The sequence below is a fragment of the Cebus imitator genome, unplaced genomic scaffold (genome assembly GCF_001604975.1).
Source record: "Cebus imitator isolate Cc_AM_T3 unplaced genomic scaffold, Cebus_imitator-1.0 Scaffold101, whole genome shotgun sequence".
NCBI classification, from domain to species: domain Eukaryota; kingdom Metazoa; phylum Chordata; class Mammalia; order Primates; family Cebidae; genus Cebus; species Cebus imitator.
The window spans coordinates 486,140-500,148 of record NW_016107416.1 but is presented as its reverse complement, the minus strand read 5'-3'; the positions used below and the strand labels follow the sequence as shown (position 1 = coordinate 500,148).

At 50.9% G+C, this 14,009-nt stretch overlaps 1 protein-coding gene across 10 annotated transcripts; it reads left to right on the top strand.

The window, feature by feature from the left end:
* The first annotated feature begins 457 nt into the window (after positions 1-457).
* On the top strand, positions 458-13,871 carry ECSCR (endothelial cell surface expressed chemotaxis and apoptosis regulator). Of its 10 annotated transcripts, none has more exons than XM_017536727.2 (10): positions 458-599; positions 5,262-5,306; positions 5,645-5,695; positions 5,847-5,906; positions 6,383-6,517; positions 8,155-8,268; positions 8,659-8,757; positions 8,917-8,953; positions 13,261-13,357; positions 13,527-13,871. In XM_017536727.2, the coding sequence occupies exons 1-10, from the start codon at positions 539-541 to the stop codon at positions 13,533-13,535; spliced, it is 708 nt and encodes a 235-aa protein (XP_017392216.1). In that variant the 5' UTR covers positions 458-538; the 3' UTR covers positions 13,536-13,871. The 10 variants fall into 10 exon arrangements, with proteins under 10 accessions (XP_017392216.1, XP_017392217.1, XP_017392215.1 ...); XM_017536728.2 differs by having other exon boundaries at positions 6,380-6,517; positions 8,191-8,268; XM_017536726.2 differs by having other exon boundaries at positions 6,380-6,517.
* Positions 13,872-14,009: the final 138 nt, after the last annotated feature.

Here is a 14,009-nt window from a genome sequence, read left to right as displayed (position 1 = left end):
CATGAGTCACAGTGCCCGGCCAGACTCTATCTCTAAAAAAAAAGAAAAAAATGAAAAATAATCATGGGTGTAGGGCCTCTCTGAAAGATGTGGGGAGTCCTATCTGCATTGGGATCCCTGAGGAAGGAGAGGAATGTGGAGAATTCAGAGTCCACAGAGCATGGGCGGCTGGTGGGCTGGGTTTCCAGGCTAAATCCTGGAAGAGGAGAACCCCATCTGAAACAGTATGGGGTGGGATTGGTGTTAGATTCAAGAAGAGAATGGGGATGGGGCCAGGTGGCTGTGGATGGTCATCATGCATAGGCCCTAGAGGCCACGCTGGGCGGGCACAGTCCCTGCTGCAGCCTCATGTCCTCATCTGGACACGGCTGAGCAGGACCCCTGGAACTAGTCCCAACGTGTTTCCTTCTATTCTTTCACAGGAAGCTCCTGGAGAGCCAGTCCCCACCCCCACCCCGCCCCAGCACTCCCTCTCTCTTCTCCACTATGGATAGAGCCTCCACTGAGCTGCTGCCTGCCCGCCACACACCCAGCTGACATGGGCACCGCAGGAGCCACGCAGCTCTGCTGGGCGATACTGGGCTTCCTCCTGCTCCAAGGTAAGAGGCCCCTGCTGCTTTCCCTCACAATTCCTCTCGGCAGCTGGCAGTCCTGGGCGCCGGCCCCCTTCTCAGGACACACACGCTTTCCATCCAGGGCTGTGCCCAAGGGAAATTCCAGAGCCTTTCCATGAAGGGGATCAGTTGGATTAGGGGGTCCTGACTACCAGGCAGGGGTAAAATGGAGCTACAGTGAAACCCTCTTGTGGGAAATTGTCCACGGGGAGCTGGGCTCCCGGTAGAGGCTGGCCTCCTCAACTGTGAGAAGCAGCTGTGTTAGTGTGAGTTCCAGGCTCAAAAGCTCTTCTAGGATGTACGCGGCCCGAGACACCTGTGGCTGCTTGTGGAGCCTCACCCTCTGATCTTGGGGCCGGGCTGATGACGGCCACTCTATCAACTGCTCTAACACAAATCGTTTGCACCTTGGGCTTCACAGAGGATCTGTTCTCCTTTCACATGAGAAGTAGCAACCTAGGAATTCCACATATTGATTTTCAACTTAAATCATAGCAAGAGGGGCTCAGGTTAGACACTACACAAAGAACTATTCACCAAGGAGGATGTACATAACATTCTCACGTCCAGGGGGCTAGAGGAGATGACTTCCAGAGGAGGCTACTTGGAAATGGTGCCTCTCCGACAGGCTCTGCCAGCCAATGAGTTGTGAAGCTGCTCATAGGGGTCCTCTCATCAGGGAGCAGTTGCTGGGAATCATGACAAGTTCAGGACATTCTGACTCACAGGGCAGCAACTTCCCTTTGACCATCCCTGCCCAGCCCCCACCTCACCCTCCACAAGTCCTCTGAGCTCAAAGCAGCAGAAAGAGCATGCAAGAGGGCTCAGATGGGGTGGGGTGGTGGCCCCCCGTCGGTGGTGGGTAAGAGGGCCAGAGTACCAGAACGCTGCCTCCTGGAGAGGTCAGGCATTTCTCTAAAAGCCCATGGGCTGGAGGACAAAACTCTGATTGTCCCCATCCCCGCCTACCCCCTCCAGGACAGAGTCACAGGTCTTGGTCTGGGGGACTAGGCTGTTGTGGGAACTGCAGGTGAGGCTCCTGAGGTGGCATTTTCACAGGCCTAGACTGTTCCCAGCCTCCCTACCCACTGTTTTCTCCCAGGCAAGTGCCAGGGCTCTCAAATGCCCTGTATCAGCTCTACCTAAGCCACGATCACCACCTGGTTTCCTAACCTCTCATCCTGAAGCACTCAGAGCACTTCCCGGCTCCTTCATCTCGACAGACTGAGGAACCCTGAGCACATTTAGGCCCACAGAGGGACTTGGCTGCGGATACCCAGAGGCAGGGCAGACCTGAGACTTGGAGGAGTCGAGAGAATGGGGCAAAAACCAAAGTGTCTGGCGTTCATTGAGCATGTCAGGCACTGTGTTAAGTGCTTCATATGTGTTTTCCTTCCCTCACGACAACTTTCGAGGTACTAATACCTCTTGCATTTTACTTAGTTATTTTTGAGACAGGGTCTCACTCTGTTGCCCAGGCCAGACTGCAGTGGCATGATCATGGCTCACTGCAGCCTTGACCTCCTGGGCTCAAGCAACCTTCCTGCCTTAGCCTCCTGTGTAGCTGGGGGCTATAGGCACATGCCACCATGCCCGGCTAATTTTTGTATTTTTTGTAGAGACAGTGTTTACCATGTTGCCCAGGCTGGTCACTTGCACTTTAAAGTAAGGAAAACTGAGGCCTAGGTCAGACCGTGACAAAGCCAGGACTTGAACTCAGGCTTGTTAGAATCTAAAATTCATGATTTTAACTACTAAACTATGCTCTTGAGGAAAATGGGGAGGGGTGTGTGTGGAGATAGACTAGAAGGGAACAAAGCAGACAAGGATTAGAGCGGGGAGACCAGGGAAATCAGAAATTCCTGTGGCTGGAGCTCTTCGGGTCTCTGCATGCCCAGTTGTCAGAGACACCCCTGGCTGTGGACACAGATGCTCCCTAAGCCCCTCCCCTACTCACAGAGGGATCTTTGTGGCTGACAAGAAGTTTGGGTAGGGGGAGGGGCAAGAGGCAAAGAAAGGTCAGGCCAGTGGGTCTTGAAGCTTGTGACTTTGGAACTCTTCCCAAGCCACCAAATAGTTTTCTTTCTAGATAAATGCAGGAGGGCAGTTTCCTGTGCCTTCCCACCAAAAACTAAGTTATAACCTTACAGCATTTAGGCTGGACGCAGTGGCTCACGCCTGCAATCCCAGTACTCTGGGAGGCCGACGTGGGTGGATCACGAGGTTGGGAGTTTGAGACCAGCCTGGCCAACATGGTGAAACTCCGTCTCTACTAAAAATACAAAATACAAAAATTAGCCAGGCATGGTGGCAGGTGCCAACTACTTGGGAGGCTGAGGCAGGAGGATCGCTTGAGCCCAGGAGGCAGAGTTTGCAGTGAGCTGAGATGGCACCACCACACTACAGGCTGGGCGACAAGAGTGAAACTCCATCTCTAAAATAAAAAACTACATTAGCAGTGTATGCCATATATTTTTGCTTTAAGTCGGAACCTTGGATTACAAAACCTCGAGCCCTTCTCAGTAGTGGTGCTGTATTGTACAAAGCTTGTTCTGTAATATTTCCTCTCATTTGCTCAGAAATGAAGTATTATGCTTCATTAAGCTTAAAGGGGAACCATTTGTGAATGAATATTTGGAACTTACCAAGTCCTAAGAGACTTTTGGAAGAGGATGTATATAGCATAGTACCATACACTTCTAAAGTGGAAACTCTTGGACCAAGATGGGGATTAATTTGTTTTTGAAGTTTTTTGTGTATAAATATGTAAATACATGCTTTAATCTGCAATTTAAAATGAAGGGTAAAATAAGTTGGATATTGAAAAGAAATGATTGTTACCATAAATTAGTGCTAATACTGAGGAACTACATTTTCTTTTGAATTTAGTATCTGAGATGAGTTGTTGGGAAATGCAAATAAAATGAAGAATGCAAAAAAAAAAAAAACTACATTAGCTATGCTGGATTAGTAACTGATAGATGTTTTCAGGACATGCCTTGGGTTAAAAGGATTCTCCCAGTCATCCCCAGCTGGAAAGGGTGTTCTCTAGCCTGAGCTTCCCACAAATTTTAACTCCCCTCTTGACCATTCCCCTCCCCCAACAAGGGAATGGGGCTCTCAGAAATGGTAATCTAGAAAAACATGGCCCAGGGTTTGGCAATTTTACACTTGGAAACAATTAATTCTATACTATCCAAGTGATAGCCCCATGGAGGAAGGCAGTGGCTTAAGAAAAATAAGCAGAACAGCAGGCTGCCACAGGCTGGGGTGGGTCCCTGGCACCTGGCCGCCTCTGTCCACCCAGGCCTGGGCTGAATGCTTCCCTGATGGTGAGAGACCAGGGGAGCAGGAGAGCCAGGCCAGGGGCTGCAGTCCCTGCTCAAGCAGAGGGACGGGAACCCAGCTGGGCGGCTCCACTTCCCCACGTTGTTTTCCTTTCACATTGTTCACAGGTTTCAAGAATGATTTCATTGTGGAAAATGAGCAAATGCAACCTGACCTTTCAGGTTCCACATACACAGCAGGACACACAGGGGCACAGGAGCATACACACACTTTGCATAGAGCCCCGCAGACACACATGTGCCTACAAAAAAGCCAGTGAGGGCTTCTGACTAGGGACTCCTGGTGACTGACCCCTCTCTGGGTTTGGTCAATAACAGCCATTTCTGACGTATCCTCTGCCTGTAAGAGTGAACGGGCTGCTCATGCTAGAGCTTTCCTGCCTCGCATATTTACCTCGGAACTTCCTTCCTGCGCAGGCCCCTACCTCCAGCCAAGATACAAGCCCTAATCCCCATCCCCATCTCACTCACCTTCCCATCGCTCAGCCCCTTCCCTGGGGGCAGGACCAGGATGACACTGGCTTAGGGTAAACATGAGCCTAGAGACCTGGAGTCCTGGGCCCTTCCTTGCATAGTCATGGCAGGTCACTGATCCTCTGTCCTTAGAAATGTCCCCAGTTTAAAACAACCTTCCCCTGACTCTGTGTCAGGTTGGTAAAATGCCCATGTCAGATTGAAGAGACAGGAAAGGACTCTGGGACCCTGAGCCATGAGGTGGTGGCGATGATGCTATTGAGTCATAATCTCAGAGGAAGCCGGCACCCATCAGCTACAGCCCACATCCTTTAGGCCTCTGCCTAGTGTGTCTGCCTTCCAGCGTGGTAGGCTTAGAAAGCCAAAAGGATTTTTTCTGTTTTCTTTTTTCTTCCTCTTCCTTCCTTCTTTTCTTTTCTCTCTCTCTCTTTCTTTCTTATTGAGATGGGGTCTCCATCTGTTGCCCAGGCTGGAGAGCAGTGGTGCAATCATAGCTCACTGTAGCCAGCCAAGACCTCCTGGGCTCAAGAAATCCTCCCAAATATCATCTGAGGCTGAGGGGTGTGCTGCCTCCTACTGTTCCATCTCCCTGTCTTCTTCCCTAGATCTGTGTGTCTTTCCCCCTACCCCATCCCCCACCCCTGAGTAGCTAGGACTCCAGGTGTGCACTATCATGACTGGAGAATTTAAAAAAAAAATCTTTTTTTTAGAGACAGGGTGTTGCTATGTTGCTCAGGCTGGGCCAGAAGGCGTTCTAAGGATTCCTCTCTGGGCTCTGTGCTGAGCAGGGGACTTACCAAGATACATGTTTTGCTTTCTCTTGCAGGCCACAACTCCGAGCCCACAGCGACCCAGACCTCTAGCTCTCAGGGTAAGACCGAACACATGGGTCTACTCCAGCATGTAGACCTGGGAGCTTAGGAAGGGTGAGAGGAGCCCTATGCCAGTTTAGCGTTAACCTCAGGTGGCTGTGGCTGGGGCTGGGGCTGGAGGGGGAGCTCTCAGGACTCACCAAGGCTGAGCTCATCTAAGGATTTTTTTGTTCAGCCTCACCCAGTCTCATGTGCCTTGAAAGAAAAAAGAGGCAAATGGTTAGGGGTGAGGGGTGGGGGATGAGGTAGGGAGAAAGACACACAGATCTAGGGAAGAAGACAGGGAGATGAACAGTAGGAGGCAGTGCACCCCTCAGCCTCAGATGATCTGTTTCAGGAGGCTTTGGCAGCCTAAGTCTGACCACAGAGCCCGTTTCTCCCAACCCAGGTGAGTGAGTGCGGTTGCTGAGGTCCCTGCTCCTGCCCACACCCATTCATTCAGACCTGCTTGGAGCCCAGGGGTTCTTGGATGGGTGAGGGAGTGTGGCGTCACCAAATCTGCCCCACCTCCAACTCCCCATCTGCCTCTGTCCTTGCAGGATACATCCCTTCCTCAGAGGCTAACAGCCCAAGCCATGTGCCCAGCGCCAGGACCCCAGGTACTGTACCATTCAGACTACAAACGCCATCCAGGGAGGCCCAGGGAGGACCCCGACACAGTTTCTGCTCTAAAAGAGAATATAGCCTGGGGCGGGGTGGGGGGAACAGACAAGGAAACAGAACCTCACATTGATGATGACATGCAGGGTGAGAAGGGCTGCGGTGGGCACAAGCAGAAGCGTGGGAGCCCAGGCACACATAAGTCACTTTAGACTTGGGGGGCCAGGGATGATTCCCAGCAAGTGGCCTCTGAAGCTGAGCCAGAAGGGTCAGCTGAGCACGTGGAGACTGTGGGATGGAGGGTAGTGGGGCTAATTCCAGGCAGAGGGAACTGCCCAGAGCTGAACGAGAGAATGGCCCCTTCTGGAACTGAAAGCAGGAAAGAAGAGGAAGATTTTGGACTGAGGAGCCCTTCCAGTGCACAGGCTGGCCGAGGCCCTGAGCAGGCCCGCACGTGCTTCCTCATTCACAGCAGCTCCAAAGAAGGTGGCGCAGGCCCCCATGGCAGCCAGTAAACCCATGACGCCAAGGGCAGGCACCGCAGATGGGCTCTCCCCGACCTGGCTAGGCGTCACTCGGGCCAAGCCACAGATGCACACATCAGGACTTGGTGAGTGTCCAGGGCAGGGGCAGTGGTGAAGGACACTGGGTTCCATCTGGATGGCTCCTTCCACCCTCTTCAGGAGGCCGCAGGAGTCAGGACCCACATTAGTGGCACCTGGTTCAGGAAAGAGGCTTGGTGGGGTGTAGAGACAGGAACTTGGGCCTGGTCACAATGCAGGTAAAAGGAACTTAGACTTGAGATTGAGAAATGCATAGCCAGAGAGGAGAGAGAGGGGAAGGAGACCCCAAAATGAAGGAAAAGGGAGGCAGAAAAGGCTGGGAAAGGGCTAGACTCCTCTGAGGTAGGGTGGGTTGGCCCTGGCTAGGCAGCGAGGAAGAAGAGCTGGTGCGGGATGCCTCATCTTGGTCATGCTGTTTCATGGCACAGGCGCAGGTGTCCCCAGCAGTAGAAGAGGCGGAGGCACAAACAGAGGTATGTCCTGCTGCGCTCACCCTGAAGAGGAGGCGGCAGGAGATGTCTGTGGCCCTGTCTCTCATCTTATCCCTTGGCTCTTGGATTTTTTACTCTCCCAGACTTACTTGGGATCAGGGAGTGAGGAGAGAGAAGGGAGTGGAACAGTAATTGGGCCTGAAGTACAATGGGTTGAGGAGGGAAGACACAGGTGACATAGCACCTTTTTTTGTTGTTGTTGAGAAGGAGTCTCACTCTGTTGCCCAGGCTGGAGTGCAGTGGTGCGATCACCACTCTCTGCAACCTCTGCCTCCCGAGTAGCTGGGATTACAGGCATGCACAACCAGGCCCAGCTAGTATTTTTTTGTGTTTTGTTTGTTTGTTTTAGATGGAGTCTATCTCTGTCACCCAAGCTGGAGTGCAGTGGTGTGATCTCAGCTCACTGCAACCTCCACCTCCCAGGTTCAAGTGATTCTCTTGCCTCAGCCTCCTGAGACTACAGGCATGTGCCACCATGCCTGGCTAATTTTTGTATTTTTTTTTAAGAGACAGGGTTTCACCATATTGGCCAGGCTGGTCTCAAACTCCTGATCTCAAGTGATCTGCCCGTCTCAGCCTTCCAAAGTGCTGGGATTACAGGCATGAGCCACCGTGCCCGGCCAACATAGCATTTTTTTAAGAGGACCAGAAACCGAGCCGGGCGCAGTGGCTCAAGCCTGTGATCCCAGCACTTTGGGAGGCCAAGGCGGGTGGATCACGAGGTCAAGAGATCGAAACCATCCTGGTCAACATGGTGAAACTCCATCTCTACTAAAAATACAAAAAATCAGCTGGGCATGGTGGCGTGTGCCTGTAATCCCAGCTACTCAGGAGGCTGAGGCAGGAGAATTGCCTGAACCCAGGAGGCGGAGGTTGCGGTGAGCGGAGATCGCACCATTGCACTCCAGCCTGGGTAACAAGAGTGATACTCCGTCTCAAAAAAAAAAAAAAAAAAGAGGGCCAGAAGTCTGTGCCCCTTAACAGGCAGCCTGGCTTGTTGGATCTGTACCTGAGCAGATGCATTCTTCCCACCTCAACCGTGGCACAACACAGACAGCTCTATTTTGCCCAGTCTGGCCTCCCAGCTCTGCAGCATAAATCCCTAGGAAGGGGGAAGCCGGAGGGAAGCTAGCTCTCTCTGATAGGCTGTATCAGTCCCCTTCCCTGATGCCCCTGACCCCACTCCATTTTAGACACATCTCAAAATGTTCCTCCCAATTCAACCACCATGAGCCTGAGCACGAAGGAAGATGTGACCATCCTGCCCAAACCCACGTCAGAGACTGTGCTCACCGTGGCTGCATTTGGTGAGAGCGGGAGAAGGTGGGACATGGGGGGAAACCTCACCCCTGGAATTGACTTGGACTCTAGGTCTCGAAACACAAGTTCAAATCTCACTCATTTGTTCCAGGAGGTTCTGGCTGATGAGGAAGGCCCTTGTGGGACCCCTGGCCCTCCAGACAGCTCTTCTTGGCTGTGCTGGGTTCCATGCTCTCATGGGGGGATGGAGTCGGGCTGGAGAGCCCACTCTGCCCAGGGGGCGGCAGGCTAAAAGCTCAGCTATTCAGCAGAGAAGTGGAACTCACTTTGCTCCTGGAGTCTGTCTACACAGTACTTAGGAAGGGAATGCCGGACTCTCGTTGGCTCCTTTGTCTCCCCAACTGGCTCCCCTTCACCCCATTCTTTTCTCTGTTCAGGTGTTATCAGCTTCATTGTCATTCTGGTGGTTGTGGTGATCATCCTCGTCGCTGTGGTCAGCCTGAGGTTCAAGTGTCGGAAGAGCAAGGAGTCTGAAGGTGCGCGCCCTGCCCTCAGGGATCCCCTGCAGCTACGGGAAGGAATGGCACATGAGTGCCACTCCATGAGCAGGGGGACCCCAGGTGGGCTTTGAGGGGAAGACTGGACTTCAGAGTTACAGCATGTGACCCCCAACCTGTGCCTTTGGTTTTTTATAGATCCCCAGAAACCTGGGAGTTCAGGGCTGTCTGAAAGGTAAGACCTCCAGAAGAATCTTCTATGTTACACCCAGACCCCAGCTCCCAGAGGGAGCCAACATTTCCTGCCTTCCACATACACCCCCCCACATACCCACACACCACACACACCCATAATCACACACACACACACACACACACACCACAAACCCACCACACACCCTACACCCCAGTGTACACACCTATATACCCACATATCACACACATTACACATCACACACACACCCCATAATCACACACATACCCACACACCCCAAACCCACCGCATGCCCTACACCCTACTACACACATACACACCACCACACCACACACATCACACACCCCCCCACATACCTCAAACACACCACATGCCCCACACCCCACTACAGACACACACACCACACACCACTCACACCCCACACACCACACACACCACACACCACACACATACCCCATATTATATGCACACTCACACACACACATCACAAACATACCATACACCCGACACACCACACATGCACCATACTATACACACACGACCTCAAACACACCACATCTCACACTATACACACACCCACACATCTCACACACACCCCACACACCACACACCACACACCACACACACCTCATACTATAGAGACCACCTTCACACACACCTCAAACACACTCCACCCCCGCCCCCCACACTACACACACATACCCACACACCACACATCCCCCACACATCCCACACCACACACACTCCATACTATACACACACCCACACACCACAAATACACCACACTCTCCACATCCCACACTACACACACACACCACACACTCCATACTATACATACCTCCCCACACACACCACAAACACACCACACACTCCACAGCCCACACTACACACACATACCCACCTACCACACACACCCCACAAACCACACACACCCCATACTATACACCCCTTCAAATACACACCTCAAATATACCACAGGCCTCACACCCCACACCCCACACATACCCTGTACTACACACACACACACACACACACACACACACCCATGCACACCACAAACATACCACACACTCTATACCCCACACTACACATACCCACATACCAGACATACCCCACACTCACACACACATCCCTACACACCACAAACACACAACATATCCCACACCCCACACCATGCACACATACCCATACACTACACACACACCCCACACACATCCACATACCACACGCACACCCACCTGCACCACAAACACACAACATATCCCATACCCCACACTACACATACATACCCATACACCACATACACCCCATGCACCACACACACACTATACTATACACACACATCCCACACACACCATAAACACACAGCATGCCCCATACCCCACGCATCCACTCCAAACACACACACTCACACTACACACATATCCTATACTATACACACATACACACATATCCCACACCCTAACCCCACACACCCACCCACACCATACCCACCCTCATACCCATACTATATGCACCCACCCTCCCCACACACATACCCCACACACCCACCCAAACCACACACACACCACACATTCCTTACCCCACTACACATACCCACATCCCACACACATCACACACCCCACACCTCATACCCAACATGCCCACCCAAACCACACACATACACCACACACACACACCACACATCATCCTATACCATACACACATACCCCACACCACACACATACTTCATATCTTATACTACACACACACCACACACCTCCATACCTTACACTACACACACCAAACACCTCATACTACACACAGTCCACACACCCACCCAAACCACACACACCACACACCCACACATCACACAAAACACACATGCACCCCATATTATACACACACACCACATATACATATATACCTCACACCGCACCTACCACACATACACACCCCCTACACCACATACACACACCACACCACACATGCATCACACCACACACACACACACGCCCCTCAACACCTCACACCACATACCCCACACCATACACATATACTCCATACCACACATACACAACACACACCACATGTAACACATACACCCCATACCACACACACACATCATGCTATACACAAACACTCCCTACCACACACACACCTCACACCACATACACACCCCATTCCACACCACACACACATACACCTCACACCACTTACCTTATACCACACATACACACCCCTCACTCCACACACACATACACACACATACAATCCTGATAGGCTCCCCTGAGGCCACGGCTGGGGTGGGCAGGACAGGGGCAGACCTGAAAGGGAACACTGCAGTGACAGGAGACCGACTCTTCACCCCCAGGGCTAAGCCTCTATAGCCCCATCATGGAAGTGTGGGAATTCAGATTCTAATATAAAAAGACATTCTCTCTAAGCTTAGGAACCACTTGTACCTACTATGTGCCAAATATAAAGGTATATATTTTATAATATTACCTCAAATCTTTATAGCAATTATTCAAGGTACATATAACTTTTTTTTTTTTTTTTGAAATGAAGTCTCACTCTTGCCCCCAGGCTGGAGTGCAATGGTGTGATCTTGGCTCACTGCAGTCTCCGCCTCCCAGGTTCAAGCGATTCTCTTGCCTCAACCTCCCAAGTAGCTGGGATTATAGACGCCTGCCACCACGCCCAGCTAATTTTTGTACTTTTTAGTAGCCATGGGTTTTACCACGTTGGCCAGGCTGGTTTCGAACTCCTGACCTCAGGTGATCCACCTGCCTAGGCCTCTCAAAGTGCTGGGATTACAGGTGTGAACCATGGCACCCAGGCTAATTATTTTTTTCTTCCCTCCCTCCCCCCTAATTTTTTATTTTTAAAAGAGACAGACTTGCTCTGTTGCCCAGGCTGGAGCACAATGATGCCAACAGGGCTCAAACGATCCTCCCACCTCAGCATGTCAAGTAGCTGGGACTACAGGTGTGTGCCACCATGCCCAGCTAATTTTTTGTATTTTTAGTAGAAATGGGATTTCACCACGTTAGCCAGGCTGGTCTCGAACTTCTAACCTCAGGTCATCCACCCGCCTTGGCCTCCCAAAGTGTTGGGATTACAGGCATGAGCTACCGCACCCAGCCTAATTTTTAATTTTTTAAATAGATATGGGATGTCACTATGTTGCCCAGGCTGGTCTCAAACTCCTCTTAAGTGATCCTTCTGCCTTGGCCTCCCAAAGTGCTGAGATTATAGGTGTAAACCAAGACATTAGTTCATTATACATTTTAAAAATTGAGGCTTTGGGCAAGGTGTGGTGGCTCATGCCTGTAATCCCAGCACTTTGGGAGGCCAAGGTGGGCAGATCATGAGGTCAGGAGTCTAAGACCAGCCTGGCCAACATGGTGAAATCCTGTCTCTACTAAAAACCCTCTCTACTAAAAATTAGCCAGGCGTAGTGGTGGGTGCCTGTAATCTTAGCTACTAGGGGGGCTGAGGCAGAAGAATTGCTTGACCCTGGGAGGTGGAAGTTGCAGTGAGCCAAGATTGTGCCACTGCACTCCAGCCTGGGTGACAGAGCAAGACTCTGTCTTGGAAAAATAAAAAAATAAAAAGAGGCTTTGGCTGGTGTGGTGGCTCACATCTGTAATCTCAGTACTTGGGGAAGCTGAGAGAGGTGGATTGTGTGAGCTCAGGAGGTTGAGGCTGCAGTGAGCTGTGATCGTGCCACAGCACTCCAACCTGGGTGACAGAGCAAGACCCTGTCTCAATAAAAAATAAAAAAATAAAATTGAGGCTTTAATAGAGGTTGTAATTTGGTCAAGATCAAACAAGTAGTAGGTAGTAAAACCAAAATTTAAACGCAAGTCTTGGCCAGGCGCAGTGGCTCACGCCTGTAATCCCAGAACTCTAGGAGGCCAAGATGGGCAGATCATTTGAGGTCAGGAGTTCAAGACCAGCCTGGCCAACATGGTGAACTCCTGTCTCTACTAAAAAATACAAAAATTAGCTGGGCGTGGTGGCACATGCCTATAATCCCAGCTGCTCAGGAGACTGAGGCAGGAGAATCGCTTGAACCCAGGAGGTGGTGGTTACAGTGAGCTGAAATCACGCCACTGCACTTCAGCATGGGTGACAGAGTGAGACTCCATTTCTAAATAAATAAATAAATAAATAAATGCAGTCCTTTGGTCTTCAAAGTATACTCTCATTTCACAATGGTCCACCACCAAAATATAGATTTTTCGAGACAAAGGTCGAAGGCTCAACAACCTCACAGTTCCTTGACTCCCCATTGCCCTGCCCTCCTCCTCTCTTTAACCCAGACCCCTTTCCTCCCCCAGCTGCTCCACAGCCAATGGAGAGAAAGACAGCATCACCCTCATCTCCATGAAGAACATCAACATGAATAACGGCAAACAAAGTCTCTCAGCAGAGAAGGTACATTTTTCTGTTTCCTGCCTTCCTTCCCCAAATTCACCTTTCCCCTCCTCCTCCTATTTTCAGGCCAGAAAGGAGATACTCTCAAAAACCCAGGCTCTTCTCCCCTCTTCTCTACCCTGCCACTCCTAAGAAGTTCACTCTTCCCCATTATGCATTTATTTTGCAGGTTCTTTAAAAGCAACTTTGGGTCCCCGTGAGTCCAAGGATAATGCAGCTGCCTCGTGACTACAAGGAGGAAAAGATGGAATTAGTAGAGGCAATGAACCACATGTAAATTATTTTATTGTTTCATGTCAGCTTCCAGATCTAAAGGACACTAGCATTGCCCCAGATCTGGTAGCAAGCTACTAAGATGAGAGACACTTTCCTATACGGACAGCTGCTGTGGAAACACTACCACCTTCTCAAAGTCACAGGAAAGAGGAGGCGACAGAGCAAGAGCAAGGAAAATGACGAGGTGGACGGATCTTTTCTACTTTGCATTAAAATTATTTTCTGGCCTGCAGTCTAATTACATTTAAGGTCTATGCTCCCACGCACATTTCTTAACAGCATGTTCTAGCAGCTTTGGGGCTTTCTTTCCTAGGTCAGACATACGTGCAGGTTTCTGCCCCTATGGGCAGCTCTCTGAGAAACTTTGATAGTTGAT